A 24,555-nucleotide genomic window follows, 5' to 3' on the forward strand; every position below is an offset into this window, starting at 1 on the left:
ATCTCTGGCCCAATTTTAAATAGAGTTGTTTGTTTTCTTGCTATCTACATCTTTGTGTTTCAACATGTTTAGTCCATTGGCATTTAATGTCATTATTAATATGGTTAGATATAGCTCTATCTAAATTGTTTTGTTTGTTTCCTCTGATTTTGGTTCCTCTGTTTTTCCTTTCCCACATTTTTTATTATTTGATTTTGTAAAGCACTGAATGTAATATACCTATTGGCTTTTTAGATGTGCCTTTTGAATTTTTTTTGTGAGTGCTGTAGGGATTACAATACACATTCTTACTGCTTCATAGTGAGCTTTATATCATTGTTATACCACTTGTTAAAATTATAAACTTGCATTTATTCCTTTTCTACTGTCTCTTATGTTATTGTTGTTAGATATAATAATTTATCCATAGATTAGAAACTACACTAAACAATATTATAAATTGTGCTTTATTCAGATTATATATTTTATAGAAGTTAAGAGGAAATGGATTTTTATAGTCATTAAAACATTAAACATTTGTTACTCTTGTTTTATTTCTGAAGTTCTTTCTCCCTGGTATCATTTTTCTTGAGTTTATATAGTTTTCTTAAACTTTTCTTGTAGTATGATTCCAATGGGAGTACATTTCCTTATTTTAGAATAAGGAAAGTACATTTCTTTATTTTAAAAAGTCCTTTATTTCACCTTCCTCTTTGAGGGAGTTTTTGCTAGATGTAAAGGTCTGGTTTCATAGTTTTTTTCCTTCATTCTAAACTTTAGAATTTTTTCCAGGGTTTTCTGGCTTTCAGGATTTTTGATGAGAGTCCTTGGCCATATGACTTTCTTTGGGTGCTGTCAAGATTTTGTCTTTATTTTTGTTTTTTAACAGTTTGAATACAATGTGGCTAGGCATGGTTATCTTTTTGTTTATATAGTTTAGATTTTGCTAATTTTCTTGAACTTATAAGTATATGTCTTCTACAAAATTAAAAAGTTTCTAGTCATTATTTCTTAAAATCATTTTCTGCTAGTTTTTCTCTTTTGTTTTCTTTTTGGGAATTCAATTATATTATGTAAGACCTTTTTACCGTGTTACACAAGTTCCTGAACTCTGTTCCCTTTTCCTTACCTTTTCTCTTTGTTTTTCAAATTGGGTAAATTCTATTGATCTATGTTCAAGTTCACTGACTCCTTTCTTCTGTCATTCCCAATCTGTTTCAAAGCCCATATAGTGAATGTGTTTCTTCATAAACTTCAGCTTTTTAACCTAAAAATACTTTATATTACTCTGCTGAAATTTTCTTTTTTTTTATTACAAACATGTTTTTCATTACATTACTGATCATAGTTCTAGTAGCAGCTTTAAGTCCTTCTCTGCTAATTCTAACATCTCAGACTGTCTAGTAGCTACCATCTATTGGTTATCATTTTGTTTGTTTCCCATGCAAATAAGTCACATTTTTCTGGAAATTCATAAATTGAATAATACTGCATTGTATTTTGGATATTGTGTTATGTTGCGGAGGCTTGGATTCTCCTGTATTCTTCCAAATAATGTTAGTTCTCTCATTTTAGCAGAGGCTAAGTTGCTTAAACTCAAAATAAAGCAAACTCCATCACCATTGAGGTTGGTAGTGCTTCACAAATGTCAGCTCAGATTGTTTTTATGCTTTGCCATGGATTCTTGGTTCAGAGGTCAGCCAAAGATGTTTACACTCATTCACAGAATTTGTGGTTTCTCTTTGTTGCCTCTCCCTTTTCCTGTGTCTGGTGGCTCTGGTTGTTCCAGACTCCATTCGCTTGTTGTTCTGGCAGGTTTTCTGTGGAGTCTTAGCCAACTTGTGCTGTTGTGGTAACCACAGCTGCCCTCAGGTCACAGCAGCAAAAACAGGGAAATTATAACATGCAAGATACTTCCTCCAAGTTTTAATTTTCCTCTAAAATCTGCCTACTTTAGTTCGTTTACTAGGGCCTTTATATGCTTGTTCTATAGATTTTTTAATAGTTGTCATATGCAAGGACAATTTATTAGGAGCTTATTCTTTCATATTGATAGACCTCCTGGCCTCTTCTATTTCTTCTTTTATTATTAATGTTACATTTCTTGCTGGTGTCAGCAGATAAGTCTCACTTTAAATTTTTCCTAAGAAATTCATTTGTGTTCTTTATCTTTTATCCTTAATGATATTACTTCACTATTACTAAGATGATACACATAATAAGAAAAACAACTTATGTTTTCTCAGTAACTGACTGCCAACCTCTATTAAAAGGTGTATGTGTGTTGTCTATTTCACCTTAGAAATCCTGTAAGATACAGAATATCTGCATTTTACTAATGAGGAAATTTAACTTGTCCAAGTCTAATTAGATACTGAGGGATAAAGCAGGATTAAAACCCCTAGAATGGCCCATTGTCTTCAACACAACACTAAACATAATGAAATAAAATAAAATAAAAATTATAACTTGGCATCCTTTTACTTATATAGTGGTTTACTTTCTATTTTTTCCCTTTCCTTTAAAATTGTGTACTTCTAGTGAAAGAGAAATAACAGTAATCCTCCATTAAGTTATCTATAACCCTCAAACCTCAGATTTAAAAGCATGTAAAATTGATTAACAAGTATTCACTTGATGAATCTTAGTAGAATTATTGGGCTCATTCTGATATTTGAATATTTGCCTGTAAGGTACATATGGTACATGTAAACCATGCTGGACTACTATTCATCAACTTTCTTGTAACTTAAAGTTACTATCTTGTTTTGAGTTGCTATAACAAAATAGCATAGACTGGGTGGATTATAGACAACAGAAATGTATTGCTCACAATTCTGGAGGCTGCAAAGTCCAAAATCAAGGAGCCAGCCGACTCAACGTCTGATAAAGACTGGCTTCCTGGTTCCTAGATGGTTGTCTTCTTGCAACATCCTTACATGGCTGAAGAAGTGAGGGAGCTCTCTCTCGGGTGTCTTTTATATGGGTATTAATCCCATTCATGATGACTGCCCTCACGATGAGGCCTACCAGAGGCCTCATCTCCTACTACCTTCACAATGCAGGGTAGGATTTCAACATGTAAATTTGGGGAGGACACGATCATTCTGTCTATAGCAGTTTCCAACCATAAATAACAACTTCTTCTATCTGCATTTGGATAAACAGTCCCTCGTGTCTATCTGTATTTTGGATCTTCCTTTCCTTTCACTAATAGTGCTGTCAAATAGAACTTTCTGTGATGGTGAAAAATTTCTATACCTCCACTTTCTAATATGGTAGCCACTAGCCATGTGCAACTATGAGCACTTGAAATGTGGCTAGTGTGATTGAGTAATTACAGTCTTAACTTTGTTTAAGTTTAGTTACTTCAAATTTAAATAGAATTATGTGGCTGGTGACTGTTATATGGACAGTGCTACCCTAGAGCACCTTTGTGCTTCCTTTCCAAAAATGTATTAGCTAACTGTGTGGTTCATTTATCTAATAATCTTCCTTGATTTTTTCAATTCATTGAATTTATGGGGTGACTACTATGTAAAGGAGTTCGTGTTAAGCATGGTTTTGATTCCCTTTCTTACTTTAAGTGTCTTTTTAAAAACTTTTTTTGATGTATTTTATTATATCTAAGAGTTTTTTATGTCTTCAAACATACCATACAGGTACACACACACACACACACACACACACACACATACACACAGGTCAAAATTATTTTACCTTTACTATTATATGAAAAAGTAATTTTCTAAGCATGTTATTATTATATGTACATTTTTGATTTCTCCTTGGAAATTCCTATTACAAACTATTTTGCTACATGTCTGAAAGCTTCTGACTGCAGAAATTTTCTAGGAAAATTATTTTTAAGTCTGTCTAGCTATTTTTTCTCTTAATCTTTTCTAATATTCTAAGTGCTAGTAATTAGCTATGATTGAATTAGCTATTACTACCTTCTTCTATGGAAATAATAGGTATCCTTAACAAGTCCTCAGAGTAATTTTTATGTTTAAGTTTTAACTATGGATGTGACCAAGCAAACTGATTGCTTACTTTTACTTTATATGTTATAAACATTGTAACTTATGCTATGATATTTTTATTTTGATCACTTCAGGATCACCAAACAATTTTGAGAGCATGGGCTGTGAAAGATTTTGCTCCAAATTGTCCTTTGTATGTCCAGATATTAAAGCCTGAAAATAAATTTCACATCAAATTTGCTGGTAAGTTTTTATCTTGCATGAGATCCATTGAATTTCCTGAAACTCCTATAGTGGCTTAAGGGTTAAGTCTCTGAACTAAGTGGCAACTTAAAGTATTCAAGATTCTAAAGAACTGAAAATGATTATTAAAACTAATTTACTTGATACGAGAGGATTTATCCACTTTAATATGTGACAAGATAATACTTTTGCTTGAGTCTTAATTTTTTTTATATAACTTGGTGATTTTAGTACCTTAACATAATGGATGCCTTAATAAGCCTAAATATATTAGCAGTAGTAGATTTATGCATAATATAGACACAAATTTCAAGTGCCATATCTACTCATTTATACATAGATTTACACATAGATGGGTAATATTTGGCTATAGATAATTGTTTAATATACACATAGGCTTACCATGCAATAGACTAATACATTGAAATGTATTCAGGTATATGTAAATAGAGTTAATTTAGGGAATAGACTTTGAAAAGAATTCAAGAAAAAGATGCATGTGAACTTTTTTGAAGGTACTGCTTTAAAAATGACAGATCACATGAGATTATACTTTGAATTGCTAGAAAATTGAACAGCAAAATTGTACTTGCTTTTTTTTTCTTAAATGCTTCTGTAAAAAAAAACGCTAATGTTGATTTAAGCAGTAATTCAAGTGCATGTTTTCCCCACAATCACAAATACCCCATGTTTTACATTATATTCTATCTTAAAAGTTTAAAGCTCCAAAAGTCATTAAAATGTAATACATTTTAGCAATGTGTCAGCAAAACGTATTTCCTTCAGAAAATGTGTTTACATGTCTTAAAATTCTTACCTGTTAGTGTATGATTTTGAAATGAAAAATTGTAAATACTAGGGAATTTTGATGCAATGATAAGAAAATTATGAAATGGTTGCTATTCAGTTTGCTCTAGCCTTCCCCAAATTTATGTCATCACTTTTTTTCCTAACAATGTATGGCAAACAATTTAAAGTAATAGCTTCCAACTCTGGTTGCACATTAGTATGTTTTTGGAAGAATTTTTAAAGTACTGATCATAGAGATTCTGATTTATATAGTATGATAGGTGCTAGGGCCTCTCTAAGACTATTTCTTAACTGAAATTTAAAAATAACAGTGCCTCTTTTGTAGAAGGCTTTGTGAAATTAAATGGAAAAATATATGTGAAGTACTCCATCTACAACCTGTTACATATATCATTAGCATTCATCAAATGCCAATTTTTTATTAAAAAGACCTTTGTAACTAGGCTATCTTATTTTTATTATTATTTAAGAAAAGAAATATTTTTGAAAAATTTTAAATATACATGGTGATGACTTGCTACGACAAAATTTTTGAATGGCAGTAATGACATTAACACTAAGTAAAATCTTAAAATGATGACTTTAAATTTGAGTGCCACCACTTAAGACAGGTAGGCAGATTACTATTTTGAGCCTTATTTCCTGTCTACTAAAAGGCCATACAGATTATGTCTCTGTTTTATCAGGGTTAATAGTAAGGATTTAATAAATAATGTCTGAAACATATTAAGTGTTCTATGAATGGATATTGTATCAAGACCTTAAAACAATATGTATTTTCGAAAGACAATTTGTGATTTTGAGTGTATTTTAACTAAAATTCAGAGCAGACTTCAGTTCTTTCTCCCTTTAGCATGCCGTTGGTATGCTTCCATCGAGAGATCAAATTTGCTGAAAAAGTCTACTGCTAAAAAAAAATACAGACTATTTGCATTAATCTATTCTCTGATTCTCATTTTGTCATTATTTTAATAATACCTTCAAAATGAATAGATTATTTACAAATTCTATCCCAACCATTTATCTCAATATTTCTCATTTTGACACCTGATGAAATTCTTTTTATTAGTGCCTACATTCTTTTATGACTGAGATTACATTTCAGAGGATCTCTTTTTACATTGTGTAAAGATGAAGGCATCCTAGTTTCATTAAAATGCCACAAAAAGAGTTTGGAGTGATGTATGAAGCTCTCAAAACAATACCATGTATTTTATATCTCAGCATGAAGTTAAAAAATTATGGACTTTTCCTTTCAAAAGGCAGTGTATCAAGCTGTCACTTAGTTTGTGTAAGAGATTCTTTAAATAATGGCCCTCAAGAAACCATGCTGTATATATCTGTGCCCTGTTGCCGTGTGATTTTGCAGCTTTTTACCATGAAGAGGTGAAATCTATTTCCCCATCTTTGTATATAAGGTTTGCTTTGTGATTTGCTTTGACCAATATAATCTAACAAAACTTACACTGTGTAACAACAGAAGCTAAGACTTAAAAGGTCATACTGGTTCTGCTTTTGCTGTTTTGGAACACTGCTCAGAGACTACATATAAAGAAACCCAGTTTAGCCTCTCTAAGGATGAAAAATCACTTGGAAAGTGAGGCTCATCCATACCAGCACCTCACCTGTCCAGCTCCCAACTTACTTACCAGCCAACCCAAGGAATCATGCAGACCCACAGAGTTTTGAGAAATAAAATGGTGGTTAAGTCACTGAAGTTTGGAGGTTACTAGTCATGTGGCAGTAGATAACTAATACTGTTGGTGATAAAATAATAATTACTTTAATTTAAAATTGTATTTACTTGACAATATTTATGATATTCTTGTCCTTGTACTCTCATAGGTATTAAATATGTAGATTCCAATATTCACAAGATATGAAATGAGGCATTTGCATTTCCATTTATTTAAATAGCTCCTTCGGTTTACCCTAAATTGTGGAAATATAATCATGATTATAATTTATGTTTAAAAAGTAAGCAAAGTTTACTTTCAGAAAATTGTCCTTTTTATAATAAATTTGTCAAAATAACATGATTGAAACTGCGAATTCTGGAGTGAGACATTTCATGGTGATGTAGTTGCTGTCCTGTGTACTGACTGCATGACCTCAGGCTTCTTCAAGTCTTTAAGCTCGAGTTTTTCAAGTTGTAAAATCGGGATGATATGAGAAACAACCCCCTCATGCCATTATAATACTAAAAAGGATACTTGGAAGTATCTTTTTAATTTTTAAGCCACCAGTAAGTGATACCTATTTTAAGCAACTGGTATAATTTATATCTTGAGTGCCTATTCGTCATCTTCATAACAAATTTGTATTGTACTTGTTTAGAGGAAAACTAATTGGGCTCTCCCATAATGTTTTACAAACAGTTTATAAGAGAGATTTCAAAAGCATATAATTCTGAGCTTACACACATTTTCTCAGAGAATAGAAAATATAAGATATCTTCCCAACTCATTTAACAGGAATAACATAGCCTTGATACGAAACTCATTAAGGATAGTTTTGGAAATAACATTTAGAGTCTAACTTAATTGGTTAACAGAGTTGAAAAATTATATAAAATATTTTAGGAAAACAAACCGAGTAATATATTTATAAAAGAATATATAATCACCAAGTTGAAATTATTCCAGAAATAGATCATTATGTTAAAAGAGAATAACCATATCATAATTTTAATGAATGTAGTAAAGTATTTGAGACAGACTTCAACATTCATTCATAATTAAAACTTAAAAAAAAACCTATTGGAAAGCTAGGACCAAAGAACTTCTTAATCTAAGACAAGTTATCTTCAAAATAACCAAGAAAAAATTATATTTAATAATCACATATTAAAAAGCTGTGATTTAGGTACAAACATAGGTGTCTACTAAATCAACTTTTATCCAGTATTTTTCTGGAAATCATAAAAATGGCAGTGAAGCTGGAAAAAAGTAAAAGATATAAGCATCAGAACACAAGAAATAAAATTGTCATTGTCCATGTATCATCAAATTCTCTACAAGGAAAATTAAAAAGAGTTTTTTTTTCTTTCTATTCACCTTTTTCTTAGAGGATCTCATCTATTTATATAATTTGCAAAACTAAAACTCTTCTTCAGTATCCACTATGAGCTTCAGTTTTGAATCTTCAACTGCATGGTCAATATCTCTTATTAGATTTCTAACAGCCCTCTTAAAATTAAGATGTCTAAAAATAGTTATTGATTTTTCTCTGATTTAAAATCTGTTTCTCACCCATTATTCCCAGCACCATCTGTATAGAACTCAATCAAAAACCTGTGAGTCATGCTTTCCTTCTCTGCATCCAATCCCACATCTTGTCCTATCGGTTGTACTACCTAATCCACAGCGGCATCACAACCCTAGTCTACGCCATTATCATCTCTCACTTTAGGCTATTTCAAAAGAGTCCCTTTTCATCTTTTTCTGGGTATTCACATGTTGTATCTATAAGCTTACTGCTGCACTTCATGTCCCCCAGAACATTTGCAACAGTTATTGCTGTTTGTGTATCACAGGAGGCGGCTCCATCTTCATACCTCCATTGTCAGCCTAAACTCGTTTTCTTTTACCAGGATACAAATTCCAATACCCTCTCACAATATCATTATTTTTTAAAGATTCTTTCTTGTGAATAATTTGTGTCACCTTTTATGGTTCAAAATTCAGATGTTAGCGTGGCTTTGGTTATGTCAAATCATTTTTTTTCCAGTGAGAGACTTTTTTTTACCAATATAATAGTTTTGTTAGAAGTGGCAATTGGTACTGAAACATATGACAGAGGCAATGGCAGCGTGCCATAGACATGACTAATACAAAAATGTGTTTTTGTAACATTTTGTATTCTCTGTCAAGCTCTTGTGGGTGTAGCAATTCTAGTAAAGCTTCTCTAGGGTCAAATATCGGATCTACAATCACCTGGGGAAACCTTATGCTTCCATGTTGTGAAACCCTTCATAAATTCCCCTCCTCAGTTGCAAACCACGATTAAAGGGCACAATATTATAGCAGTTTAGTTAGCAGACATGTTTCTGTAGCTCAACATTTAATCTGACTGAAATAAACTTCATATTTTCTTCTCTGTTGTGCATTTCCTAAATCATTAAATGCACACACACACACATACATGCACACACCCCAAAACAAAAAAGAAAAAACATGTACTTTACTAGGAGGATAACTTCTTCATTGAAAAACCTTGAATGAACTTTGAAAATAAACTGCGCTCTCCAGTTAATCAATTTCAGCTGAATGAAGTTTACTGTTTGTCTCCTAGTCAGATGAAGTTACTCAGAAAATCAGTGGGAGGTGAATTCATGTTTTAAGAGTAAATTAATAGCTAAATTTAGATAAACACAATATCTCTATCTTCCCAATAAAGTGTTATGTCGTCTGTGAATATTCAGTTCTCTTAGCTTCCTCATCCAATTTTCTTTCAACTGTTGAGTCCTCTGAAAATCTCCCACTTCATTTGAACAGATATGAGAAGAAATAACAATGGAATTGGCAAATTTTCACCCACAAGTAGGAGTAAAGGATGTAAAAACAAAGGAGTGAATGAAAGTGTGAATTATCTACTTTCCATGCTTCTTTTTTAGTCCAGAGGCTACCCTTGAGATATTTTCTATGCTTTGGTTACGGTATTTTATATATCACAGAATTTGATTGTAATTTGTTCACGAAAAGGAGAACCATATCTCAACAGTAAAGTGTTGACTGAATGAAATACTTTGTACTTCGCAATTCAAACCTGCCTAGAAGAATGCATCATTATACCAGAACAGTAGGAGTTAGTTCTTCTAACAATTAAAATAATTTTTAATTACAATAAGAAGTTAAAAGTCCAAGCAAAAGTAAATGTATTTTTAGCAATGTCACAGACAATATTGTTTAAACATGTATCATTCATAGAGTTTGATTCCCATTATAAAAATAATAATATTTAAAGTGCACACACATACATGTACATATCTTGGAGAAATGATTTGACCAGAAAATGAAGGTTTTGCTCAGCTTAGCCATCATCCATTTTGTACTAAATCACTAGATATTCCAATGCATCACTTTTTCCTACCCAAGAAAGAGAGTGGGAAAATATTTCCAAGCAATATAAATATTGGAAATCATCTTAGCTGTTTCTAAATAACATATGGATGTGCAGGCTTGACTTTCACCAAATGGTAAAGTGTGAGTTTTTCATGCTGAATGATTTCTTCATTTCCCATATAACACCCACATAGACATCATTTTAAACTTCATTTTTACAACCTACTTAAGAACATAATGCTTAGAGTTGTTATATTTTCAAAATATAAAACATTAAGCCTTTGAAAATTCTCATTTTTTTGGATGGAAATCTTTTCTCTTTGATTTTTTTTATTATTGTGGAGATCATCAGAAACTACTTAACATAAGGCCATGTTCAAGCCCGGCACTGTCTGGAGAATCTTTAATTTTTTATGCCATTCCTCACTATTTTTTACTTTCAAAAAATCAAACTTACACTGTTTAAAACAGTTACACAATTTAAAAAAACCATATTCTCTCCATCTACATTCAAAAACTGCAAAAACTGTTAACATTTTGCCACTTTTGACTAATCTCTTTGTACGCATACCTAAATACACACATATTTTTATATCAGCGGAGCTCTCTTAAGCATAAGGAAATTCTGCTACATAACAATGCTAAAATTTTTACCCCTAAAATGGTCAATAATAATTTTATGGATCCAGTTTATATGCAAATGTTATCAATCGTCCCTCAGATTTTCCTTAAATCTGTATTTTAAAATTCAGTATTAACTCAAAATTTTATTTTTACCACATTTATGTTTTTTATTTCTTTGTAAAAATTTTTATGCAATAGTTTTAGATTTATGGAAAAGCAGTATAGATAGTGCAAAGAGTTCTATATACCCTCTACATCCCACAGCTTCTCCTAATGTTAATGTGGTATATATAACCATTATCCATTTAATCAAAACAAGAAATTAACATTGGTGTTGATTATTTTTAAATGAAAATTTAAAAATTTAAATATTGCAAAAGATGTTTAAGCCATCTTTCCTGTTTATTTTCCTTGACATTTGATTAAATTGACACTGGATATTAGGTATTTTGAGACATTTTCTTGTGGGCCACTTATGACTTAATTAACTAAAATAATCTTTTGTTTATCTCCATTAATGTTTTTTATAGTTGTATATTTTCAAACACCCAATTTCTTGGTTCTGAGTACCAGAGTAAAATAATACTTATTTTTTTAGAAAGTGCCAGACATATTCTATCATATCCTATGCCTATGGTATTTAGTCTGCCAAGTAGTTCCTTGATATAAATGTCTTATGAAAAAGACCAGGTATGCTCTCTTTCACTCTTAAATACTTTTTCATAACATTTTCTAGATTTGTACTATGATCAATTTCTTGTTCTATGCGCTAGTGACATAATGATGAAGAAGATGTAATAGGTGTCAATTCCAGTGGCAGCTTTTCTCATTGCCTTTACCTGTCACCCTGTAAAAAAGTCAATGCACTTTTATATACTTCCCAAGAATACCACTCCAATGAGCTTATCCTTACTACATAGAGCTTTAGTTGGAGCCTTACAACCCCCCTTTCCTGCCCTTCATAACCTCCATGTATGTCAAACCAATGATTCCAGTTATGCTCTAGTCTCACTGTATATTGCTTGATGAATTTAGTCAATCTCATACACCTACAATAGATAGTTAAGGCTTTCATTATTTAGTTTCCCCATCCCAGAAGTAATTGGTTTTGCTTTGAAAAGAGTCTCCTAACATGTTTTTTAAAGAAAAAAAAAAAAAAGAATGAATGAGATCTTAACAGTAGGATGGCCAGCAAGTGGAGATGACAATTCTTATAATGGGGTGTTAAAACTATCATTGCCTCAAATCACCTTGCCTTGGAACTTCATATTGTGCACATACACATACACAAATACATGTGTATGCATCCATGTGTGTACATGTGATTGTGAATTAAATTTTACTAAGATTTTTTTGGAGAAGTTGTGTGAGAATAATGCAAGTATTCGGTAAAGGCATAAAATTTTAACTAGATTAAAAAAAATAACTCTAGGGGAAATGTTGAGTGCAGTGAGGAGGACAAAAAAAACCTCATAGGAGTGATTATTTAGGAAGCTATTATAGTTGTCAGGTGAGAGATATGGAGAGTGCTATCATAATGGAAATGGGGAGTGAGAACATATACGTAAAACATTCCATATATTTTCTGTAGACTTAAAAATCAGCTGACTGCAGCAACCAAGGGAGATTGAGAAAATCATTTTATCTTTGCTACTCTCACTTTTTCATATATCTTCACAGTTAATATAAATTCTGTTATAGTACTGAACTTATTGATTCATAGTCATTTCAATGTCTATTTAACACCAGAATATGAGTTTATATGTCCAGTGATTGCACAGTGCTTGACACATAACATGTAATTATTGTACTATACAGAATATACGATTTAAAAGATCCACTTAGAAAAGTGACAATATAACCTAGTAAAATAAAAAAATACGCCAAAATATATGAAATAGTTTGCAAGTACACAAGTAATGTTCCATCATGTTGTGGAAAAAAAAAATTCTAGAGGAGAGAGTGACACAGAAAAAAGAGCACCAGAAATCTAAAAACAGCGCTTTGTAATTTTTTTCTGAGTATTAGGTCACACATGTACAAAATGAAACTCTAAAAGCCAGGCTAAAAACAACCAAAGAATCATAAGCAGAACAATTCTCGGTGCTCAGACAGGGTGGGAGATATTCACACTCTGAGCAGACATAGTAGAATGACCTTGGCGATCAGCAGGGCATTTGAAATCTTATGAGATACATAGTTTGCTAGTAAGACTGACTTAGCCCCAGAGTAAAGGGTACTCTAAATAGATCAGTATTAGTTTTCAGTAATAAAAGCTTACCACTAACTTTTCAATTTACAGTGACACAAACCTATTATCTGTGTTTCTGTGGGTAATGATTCCAGGAATGGGTTATGTAGCTCCCCTCATCAAGGTCTCACCAGTCTGCAGTGAAGATATCCACTTGATCTATAATCTCATTTGAGGTTTGACATCTTAGAACTTTGTCTACTAACACTGCCCTTGAAAGCTTAAAAATCCAGCAGACCTTTAAGGTATCAAACTAATTCTACCAAAATGAAGCACCCATTTTAAACATTGTATAAGATAACATTCACATTGGCCAGTATCCAATTGAAATGACTAGACATATCAATAAATGGGAAATTCCAACTGTGATTAAGGTAGAAATAAAACCTCTTCTGTACAAGCTTATATCCAGAAAATAAAGGAGAGGAGAAAAAAAATTTACAGTGATTTTGTAAGGCCGGCATTATTTGATTAGGCCAAAGCCAAAGACATCATGAGAAAAGAAAATTGCAAACTGATAAGTTTTATGAACACAGATGCAAAAATCTTCCAACAAATCAGTAGCAAATCCAATTCAGTAATATACAGAAAGAACATACTGTTACCTAGTCGGGTTTATCCCAAGGTTACAATAGTCATATAACATTTAAAATCAGAGCAGTTCACCATATTAATACATTAAAGGGGAAAATAAGTATATGATCATATCAACAGATGCAATAACCGCATTTTAAAAATCAGTAATGTTTTTAACAAAAATTTGTGCATACTGGAAATAGAAGAAAAGCAACATCATATTTTTATTATACTTGATGCTTATAGGCTGAGTACTAAACTCTAATATTGAGACGTCAAAGCTGTGTGCTCTACTTCTATTCACACTGTACTGAAGGTCCTAACCTGTGCAATAAGGCAAATTAAATAAATGTTAATGTACATGTTAGAAAGGAAATAGTAAAACTAGCTTTATTAATAGGCTAAGTGAACATTTCTTTAAAAATGGTAATGAATCTATAATAAAGCTAGTAGAACTAATGAATGACTTAGGAATATCAAAATGATCTTCCTTATACAGAAATCAATTTTATTTTTCTATGCTTGTAAAGATAATTTAGGAATTTAAATTAAATATAACCTTTAAAATTCATCAAAAGTATGAAATAGATATGGGAGAATTTAATAAAATATGTGCAAGTCTCATATAAAGAAACTATAAACATTGCTGAGAGAAATTCTTAAAGAGCTAAATAAGCTGAGAATGTAGCTTATTTCAAGGGTTAAAAGATTCAATATTTTAACATGTTAATTATATCCAAATTAACCTACAGATTCAATACATGTTTCAACTGAAACTATAGCTGTCACTTTGAAATATTAATAATCTTATTTTAAATAATATAAAAATGTAAAGATAATAGTCATAACATCTATGAAAAAGAAGATTCATGTCAGAATATCCGTAGTACCTCTGTTTTGAAGCTTTACTGTAATACTAAAGTATTAAAGACAGCATGAAATTATCATAATGATAGACAAATAGATCAATGGAACAGAATACAACCCAGAAGTAGATCAACTTGTATATTTTCATCAACGATGCCAAGTTAATTACCTTGGAGAGGCAATAATCTTCAACAGATAGTTCAGGATCAACTTTATATCCTTCTGGAAAGAATATATATCTTGAGCCTTACCTCACACCACACAGTGAATATTAACTTGAAATAAATTATACTCTTAAATGTAAAAAGTGAGACTACAACATATCTAAAATAAAACATAGAGGAATGTTTTCACAGACTTGAGTAGCAAATATTTCTTAGCTGAGACACACGAAAACCACAAACCATAAGAGAAAAAAAAAAAAAAGAAAAATTGGCTTTCATCAAAATTAAACCTTCCACTCTTCACTAGACAATTTCAAAGAATGGCGAACCCCAGACTGGGATGAAAATATTCACAATGAATATATCTGATTAAAGTTTGAATCCAAACGTATATAAAGAACTCCTACAATTCAATTTTAAGAGTCCAAACAAACCAATGAAAATAGGTAGAAGAATCGAATGGATATTTTATACACACACAAGGATATACCAATGACCATTAAGCATATGAAAAGATTGTCAATATCACTAATCATCAGCAAAATGAAGATTGGAAAGCAATACCGTTACACACACAGAATGCCAAACATTAAAAGGATTTTTAGTATCATGTGACTGAAGCTCTCATGCCCTCTTGAAGCTTACATTCTAGTGGGAAAGATGGTTTGAGCAAGAAAGTGCTTAGATGGCTATTAAGGGAAAAAAATGCAAGCATCAAGGAAAGCTTAAAATAGGGTGGACATACAGATATGATAGATGAATTTTGGCAAAGGGACATGTAAGTTATACACTGACACAGGAATGGGTTAGTTATATTTAAATGAATGCAGATATGAGTGATTCCTGAATGTTGCCATACAGTAAGAAACCAAGGTAGAAAATGGTGTGGTGAATTAACAAGAACTGAAAACACTTAATATGGCTGCACCAAGATAGAGGATAGTAGGAAATGGGGGCAAGGCAAAAATAAGATTAGGAAGAACTTTATAATTCACTTTATAAAGGAATATATAGTAGTAGGTAGAAGATGGGTTTGTGGATGATTATTATTTTTAATTTACTTATAGATTTTTGCATATTCTCATTTTTCTAACAAGATCCAAATAATCAAGCATAATTAATACCATGATAAAATTTGTGAATGGTTATATCTAAGCAGTGAGATTGTTATTCACCTAATTATAACTATAAATTATGTTTATATAGACTACAATACTGTGTTTACATGAAGTAAAATATCAGTTACTGTTAGAGAAATATATATAAATTTATGAATATGTATTAGTCTATTGCTACATTTTATAACCCATGATCGATCTCACTTAATATTTTCATAAAGCCACTTTCATTCATAACAAATTCTCATTTAAGCCATCAAGCTATGCTGTATAATCAATCATAAGGACTAAATTGATAAATCTGTCAATAGCTAAATCCTTCTTGAGAATGCTAACTCTGCTTCAAATAAGGAATGAGAAATAAAGCAATTTAAAAAGTGGTAGCTATTCGTAAATATTACCAAGATGAATATGATTAGTGGGATTTCTAGGTTAAATGGTATTTGTACTTTTATGGTTTTTAATACACAATGCCAATTTGCTCTCCAGAAATATATTACTTACCCTTGAAGAAATGGGCAATATTAACTTTTGCCCTTTGGTAGAAAGAAAAATAACATAAGAACTACAATAATTATTATAATAATAGTGGTAGTCAACACATGTAGTGCTTCCTGTGCAAGGGCTACTGTTCTAAGGCACTACTTATAGGTTAACTCAGTTCTCATTGCAATTTCATAAGCTAGTATATTAGTTACATATTGCTGCATAACTACCCCAAAACTTTGTGGTATAAACAACAATGTAAATTTATTATCTCAGTTTCTGTAGGTCAGGAATTTGGGAGAAGTAATAATCTGGATATTTATGATGTTACAATGAAGATGTAGGTTATTTAGTGTAGTTGCAGTTATCAAATAACTACAGGTATTTGAAGGCTTGACTTGCGTAGAATATCTGTTTTCAAAGTGGTTTACTTACATGGCTCCCAAGTTGGTGCTGGCTATTGGTAGGAGATCTTGGTTTCTTACATGTGGACCTTTCCTCTGGGCTGCTCGAGCATCCTCATGATGTGGCAGCTGGCTTTTCCCAGGGCAGATGATCCAAGAGAGAGCAAGGCAAAGCCACAATGCCTTTTACGGCATAGCCTTAGATATCACACTTTGTTATTTTGCAATATCCTAATGGTTATATGGTTCATCCCTATTCTGCTATGTAGGAGGGAACAGCACAGGCATGAATACCAGCATGTAAGAGTTATTTGGGGCAATCCTGGAGGCTGGCTACCACAGACAGATTATATTATCATTTCAATTTTACAGATGAGGAAACAGATCCAAAATATACATATATATATATATTTTTTAATGCAGAAATGGTGCCATACTAACTGGTTGAGACAGTACTTGAATCCACATTCTCTGTCTCCAGAATGTGTGCTTTTAAGAGATATGCGGTATTGCCTTTAATTCTTCATTAAAATTTTAAATCTTTATTTATTACACAGAGTTGTACATTCTTATATTTTTTGTTTAATTTTTGCATTTGTATATAAAATTTATCCCTGTGCCCTTATTTTCTGTTTGACGATTTTTTAATGAGTTATAGGGATTTTTTATATTCTGAAATTAGTAGCAATTTGGCTTTTTATATGCAGTCATGTGCTGCGTAACGACGTCTCAGTCAACAATATACTGCATACACAGTGGTGGTTCCGTAGAGTGTAATACCATCTTTTCACTGTACCTTTTTCTATGTTTAGACATGTTTAGTTACACAAATGCTCACCATTGTGTCACAATTGCCCACAGTATTCAGTACAGTAGTATGCTGTACAGGTCAAAAATAGTGTGTGGATAGTACATGATTGGAATGTCAAACTGATTTTATTTTTGGAATCTGCTGATGTGAATATCATATTGAAGAGTTGTGTGGGCTGTTTGGGGTGGTTTAAGTTGGTGATGTTGAAGAAGGACAATTCAGAGTAGGTAAGGACTCCAACAAGACAAAACATTTGGCTCAATTGTCTCATAAAATAAAGCTTACTTTGCATTAAGAATTCCTTTTAAAGTGCATATTCCTCTTGGTGAAACTGAAATTTCAATCTTTTTTATATGTTACTTTATTTGGGTTATTAGGTGAATATCTAGTTGATAGTAGCATCTACCTATTTGTCTGTCTGTCTGAAGGTCTCTCAATCTCTTATTCTATAAGAATAGACATTTTGGAGGAAGAGGGAATGAAGATTAGGTTGTTATGCGAGACTTCTAAAAGATAACCAGTGGCCAAAAAGTGGGTTCTAAATGCCTAATTAAAGGGATGATTTTATGTATTTTATTGTATTTATTTATTTTTTAAAATAATTTTGTCCAGAGTAATGGTTGCCAAAAACAGTTTTAACAGATTTTTTTTTTTTTTTTTTTTTTTTTTTTTTTTGGAGATGGGGTCTCACTCTGTCACCCAGGCTGCAGGCTGGAGTGTGGCACAATCTCAGCTCACTGCAACCTTCGCCTCCTGGGTTCAAGCGATTCTCCTGCCTCAGCCTCCCAAGTAGCTGGGATTACACCCATTAGCGTGCACCACCATGCCCAGCTAATTTTTTATTTTTAGTTTTAGTAGAGATGGGCTTTCACCATGATGGTCAAGCTGGTTTTGAACTCCTGACCTCAAGTGATCCGCCCACCTTGGCCTCCAAAAGTGCTAAGATTACAGGCGTGAGATTATATGTGACAATCATAAATTTGGCTGTGGGTTTTTTTGGTCTGGGAGGATCAGGCAAATTGTAGTATCTTTCCTCATTGGTAAGGGAAGAGTATGGGTGGGCTCACATAAATGCACATTTCTATGTATTATTTATTTTTATCAAACAAAACTTTACTTGTTATGAGGCTTTATAGCTTACTGTATGCTTTCCTGAGTCACTTCAATTGAAGTTAACAGCTTTAGTTTCTTACAGCTTTATTGTGGTATATTTGATAAATAAAATTGTATAAATTTAAGGTGTACAATGTGATGATTTGATATACATATGCATTATGAACTTATTTACCCAATCAAGTTAGTTAGCACCTCCATCACCTCACATAGTTCCCTTTTTAATGTGTGTGGTTAGAATATTAAAGGTCTACTTTCAGCACATTTCAAGTATAAAATATAGTATTGTTAACTACATAAGAATTACAGCGTTTTGTGATTTATAAAAATAACTATGCATTTTTTTATCTAATTTGCTACAAGGTATAGCTGGCCAAAGACTTAACATACTTACAGGCAGGGGATTCAGACTCATGCCATGTGACTCCAAATCCAATGATTCTTTAAATCAAGCACAGGGCAACATTGAATACATTTTCCTACTTTATATAGCGTTTCTGCAAGTGCTAGGGTTACATTTTAGTCTTCATAGAATGCGTGATTCAAAAGTTTATTTTTTTGATTTAAAGACACGAATTTCCTGAGGGTTACAGTAAAAATGATGTATAATAGAAGATATACTTGGACCCTGTCATCACTCCCGATGATTCCAGTCTTATTTATACTATTCAGCCCATAAAGTATCCAAATTCAATCTTCTTTCCATTTTGCTTATTCAATCACCCAGTGCTATAAAACACTCTCCTTCCACCTCATCAACTCATCTAATGCAGTGTTATTCAAAGTGTGGTCCAAAGACCAGTTTCATTCCACAGACCTTTATCAAGCTACAACATGATAAATACAGCAATTGAGAGCAGCATTTTAGAAATTTTTATAGCGATTTGACATTGCCATGACATCCAAATGCATAATTAGTGGACTGTCTCTTTGGAAAACATATAGACTACTAAGCATATACATAGTTTGGACTATATGAAAATCATAGGTGAATCACATATGGCATGAGCTGCCTATGTGCTTGCAATGGGTTACGACCCGTTCTTTCTTTTTATTTTACAATTAAAAAGAAAAAGAAAACTGGCCCTTCATTACAAATAGCTTGAGAACCATTATTCCATTTCATCATCAGTTTAGTCTTCCTGTGCCTCAGTTCCATTTCTTCTCTTTTTCCCTCTCTAAGGAACCTGAACTCCCTAGTCTGCCACTTCATTCAGTCAGCCACATGTCAGTGTTCTGACTTCCTTTGTTTTTCATTTTTTTCCCATAGCTTTTGATCAAAAATAAATACACATGCAAACAAACAAAATTCCATGTACGCTGATCCTTTTTTTTTTCACTCCTTGACTGGCACTCCTGGAAAAACAATAATACTCAGTGGGTCAGATTGTGTTACCATAAACTCATGTTCAGGCAGCTCAAAGCGGCCCTTAACGTTGTGGTTTTTTGTTTTTTTCTTTTAATCAAATTATTCTCTTGCTCTTGTAATTACTATTTCAAATTTATCTCATTTTCTAATACACAGAGATATGGGAAGCCAATACATGAAAACTTCCTTAAATTTTGCAACTTATTTTCCAAATGTTAATTTATGTTCACTTATTGCTTCCTGCTTTTTCCTATTATAATTGAAGGATTTCCTTTCCATATCTTTGCTGAGTGCCCAATTACCTCATACCCTATCAGCAACCTCAGCAATATTTTTCCTTCCTTAATCTTTAGATTTCTTTCTTTGTTAATATATTTGTGTAAACATTTCCGTTTCTTCCTACCTCTCCAATTTTATTTTTACGAAATTCTGCATACTTTCTTCACCTTTCAAACAACTTTTCTTAATTATCTTTAAAATATTTGGTTAAACAGGCCGGGCGTGGTGGCTCACGTCTGTAATCCCAGCACCTTGGGAGGCCGAGGTGGGTGGATCACAAGGTCAGGAGATCGAGACCATCCTGGCTAACACAGTGAAACCCCGTCTCTACTAAAAATACAAAAAAAAAAAAAAAGTAGCCGGGTGTGGTGGCAGGCACCTGTAGTCCCAGCTACTCAGGAGGCTGAGGCAGGAGAATGGCATGAACCTGGGAGGTGGAGCTTGCAGTGAGCCGCGCTCGCACCACTGCATTCCAGCCTGGGGGACAGAGGGAGACTCCATCTCAAAAATAAATAAATAAATAAATAAATAAATAAATAAATAAATAAATAAATTTGGTTAAACATTATTTCCTTAACTGAGGCTTTTTTCATTCCCTCAGAGCAGGCAAAGTATCTGTATATCCTCTTAATACATATGCATTTACTTTCTTTTTACCATTTATTGCAGTATTTATTTGCTACTAATAAATCTTCTAGAAATCTTCCAAAATATTTTTGAATCAGTCATTCAAATTATTTTAGTTCAGCTACAATATTGTGTTTTGTGGTTGGAAAGGAATGAAACTGATCTCAAAGGCAAATTTGCCTACGTTCTCTCAAACTTCACTATTACACGACAGGTGTTTGGGGAGGTTGGTGGTTGTATTTTCTCAGTCATCAGTTCAGTGTAATGGCTGCTCCAGCCATTTGTTCATCTGGTAGCAAGTGGTCATCTTTAAGTGGTTTCTACAGAGGGAAACACTGCTACATTCTGTTACCTATTTTAAGTGCTGGTTAATCAATTTTAGAGTCGTATAGCTTTTGTAGAGTCCTTTGTAGATAGTTTGAATTTAATAAGTAATAAACTCAGCCAAGTTACTTCACTGTTCTGAATATCTGATTGCTTATCTGAAAACTACTTAACACAATATATATCGTAGAACTTTTGAGAGGTTTAATAATATATATATATCTTAGCATGAAAGCAGAAATATTATTTAGTATTATTATTTTATTACTAAAAAGAAGCTTCAGTAAGTATCTTCGATACTATCAGAAGCTGATAAAGTATACTCTTGGTTAGAACCTAAAGAAATTGGAGGAAAATAATTTTTCAAAAATATTAAGACTGCTATGTATTTATGAGAGGTATAAAAGAAAAGGAGGTTAATGAAATTAAAACTGTTCTGCACTAGGGTAGAGGAAATTTGAGCCCCCTTTTGAGTATTTAATAGCCTGAAAGATCAAAAAAGATTATATTTATTGTACTAAAATAAGTATTGAAGCAACTGGAAAAACAGAAACGTGCTTTTTACTTGTGTTATTGAAATGAAATAAATCTGTTTTACAGAAAATTGCAAATCTCAAATTGGGTTAGATTCTATGCATTTAATAAGCATTCTTATAGTTAGATTTAGTGAAACTAAGTGACTTTTAAGGATTTACTTAAATCTATTCTTAGCCATTTAGTGGTTGAATGCCTCACAATCTGAATTGGCAAAGTTTCTGACGTGTTCATATGCACACGCACGCATGCACACACGAGTGGTTATTTTATTGATTAAAGTAACAGGATCAAAATAAAACTCACTTGATTGCAAGACATTATCTATTCTCATATAAGAAAAAGATACAATTTTTTGTAGCAATAAACCCACTCTTGCTTGCAAATAGAATCTAATAAGCAAAGGATATGGGAAAGATTTTATAATGCAATTTAATCAGTTGTTCTATTTAATAAACTTTTTCCCCATAAAATAAAAATGACTAACATTTAGATTTCAAAATTCACCCTGGTTCGTTTTTCTATTTAAAAGCCATTTTCCAAAGGATATTTGATTTCTGTAAATTAAAACCCAGCACTAGATTGGTTTACTGCACTTTCCACTATTTACTGTTTTCCAAAGAGCTGTTACCTAGCAACTGCATGGAAGAGGTTTCTAGTACTTTAAATCACACAAAAGCTCAGAATATAAGGTGATGTAGACCTTTAAGAAAATATTCTGACTTGTTTTAAAGTAACTATCAATTTTATTTTTCATAAAGTAAACGGGACTTGAAGACAATTTTGATTAATATCTATCAATGCATTTGCATCTCAATTGTAATTTTTTATTTTAGAAGCTTTTAAACTGAAAATGACAGACATTAGAATAACAAAGAAGAAATCAATAATCTCACATAATACTACTATTTTAAAAGTCATATGCTTCTAAAACTCTTTCCCACCTGTTGAGGCAGTTTCTATTGACAGTTTGATGCTTATCTTTACACACTATTTTCTGTGCATATCCAGACACACATACAGGCATACACATGAGCATTCCTGCAGAATTCAGCATTTTTACAAAAGTGAGACCATGTTTTTAATTGCATAACAATGGAATTATGCTATATTGTTTTGCCACTTACATTTTAAAAGTATACTGTTGGCATTTGTTTCAAGATAGTTTATTGAAATCTATCTTTTGATTTTAATAATGCAGGATTGTGATGATCCATAATACTTGTTTAGAATTCTAATTAGCATTTTATACTCATTTTCTATTTTTTTTCCTCAGACAATTCTATGAGGTAAACACTACTGTAATTCACATTTTAGAGATAAGGCCTGTTAGGCCTACAGATTAAGAAATTTGCCCATGGCCTGGCACACTCACTGGTGATACCACTTGACCACTTGATCTCATGTGCTTATGTCTTAACAAGCAATAGTGAAGAAAGATCTAAGTCAGAATAAACAGAAACTTTAAATGGATGAGAAGAAAATACAAGATAAGATGCATATACATATATCTTGTATTTTCTTCTCTCTCTCCATATATACAGAGAGAGAGAGAGAGAGAAAGTCTCACTGTATTACCTAGGCTGGAGTGCAGTGGCACAGTCTTGGCTCACTGCAGCCACTACCTCCTGAGTTCAAGTGATTCTCCTGCCTCAGCCTCCCGAGTAGCTGGGATTACAGGCATGCACAACCACGCCTGGCTAATTTTTTGTATTTTTGGTAGAGACTGGGTTTTGCCATGTTGGCCAGGTTGGTCTCAAACTCCTGACCTCAGATGATGTGCCCGCCTCGAGCTCCCAAAGTTCTGGGATTACAGGCATGAACCACCATATCCTGCCACATATAATTTTTAAATAGGAAACACTTTCTTCAACAAAGGAGGGGAATTAGAAGCTAGAAGGAAAAAAAATGACAGATTTATATTTGATAAAGAGTTGTCCTTCTTTGCATAATCAAAGCTGTGCTTTTGCTACATATGTTGTCTCACCAACAAGAAGAAAAGAGTTTAGGGAAAGTGATTTTGTATACAAAAAGTAATCCAGAGTTTATCCATTTCTGCACATTGTCCCATCAGACAAACCCTAGTAATGTGGCCATATCTATCTAAAAGGGAAACTGAGATATGTAATTTCTACCAGAGCAGCCATGAATCCAGGTAAAATATGAAAGTGGGGTGGGGGGAATAAGAGCGTCTATTACTAAAAAGAAAGAAAGAGAAAATGAATACTGGGGGAGGTAGTAGTTTTAGCGATGGTTCTAGTCTTTAGGCACCCAAGAAACCACGCATAACATTATATATATAATATATATATATATATATTATATATACAATGTTGTTTATATATTATATATTGATTTAGTAGATATTATATTACATATTGTATTATATATTAAATTATTATATATTATATTGCTGTTTTATATATATTACTTACATATATAATGTTTATCTATATAAATATATATAATACATAATGTACATGGTTTCTTGGGTGCCTAAAGGCTTGAACTATGGCTAAAACTACTCTCTCCCCCAGTATTCATTTTCTCTTTCTTTCTTTTTAGTATGTCTATTAGCCATTTACTGGCTACTATAAATGGCATTCATATAGCGCCACTAAAACTTGGAGTATTTGACATAGGGAATAAATGAGAAAACACTCATCCATTCCCTAAGACAAATACTCCAAGTTTCATCAAATGACACATCCAGCTCAAAGTTCAGGATATCTGGAAAATGTAAAGTTGGATCTAGATGTGGCTCCTAATAATCTAGCAATATGCACATTAATAAATTTGCTAAGTGGTCCCAGGACCACTACCCCATACAGATACACAGTAGTAGAGGAAGAAAGTTGTAATAAAATAATGGTTTTTGGAAAACAGAAGAAGGAAATGCACAGTAGTCATTGGTCCATAGTATGTCCTTT

The 24,555-nt window shown here is 32.5% G+C and overlaps 1 protein-coding gene across 4 annotated transcripts in view; it reads left to right on the plus strand.

Annotated features, from left to right (window-relative positions):
• The window catches only part of KCNT2 (potassium sodium-activated channel subfamily T member 2), a 390,920-nt gene that overhangs the window by 213,950 nt on the left and 152,415 nt on the right, over window positions 1-24,555 (plus strand). For all 4 annotated transcript variants that reach the window (XM_008974047.5, XM_003820605.5, XM_003820604.5 and 1 more), the window contains exon 13: window positions 4,097-4,205. In XM_008974047.5, coding sequence (XP_008972295.3) covers window positions 4,097-4,205 — 109 coding nt within the window. The remainder of the gene's footprint in view (window positions 1-4,096; window positions 4,206-24,555) is intronic.

Source organism: Pan paniscus, chromosome 1 (genome assembly GCF_029289425.2).
Source record: "Pan paniscus chromosome 1, NHGRI_mPanPan1-v2.0_pri, whole genome shotgun sequence".
NCBI lineage: Eukaryota > Metazoa > Chordata > Mammalia > Primates > Hominidae > Pan > Pan paniscus.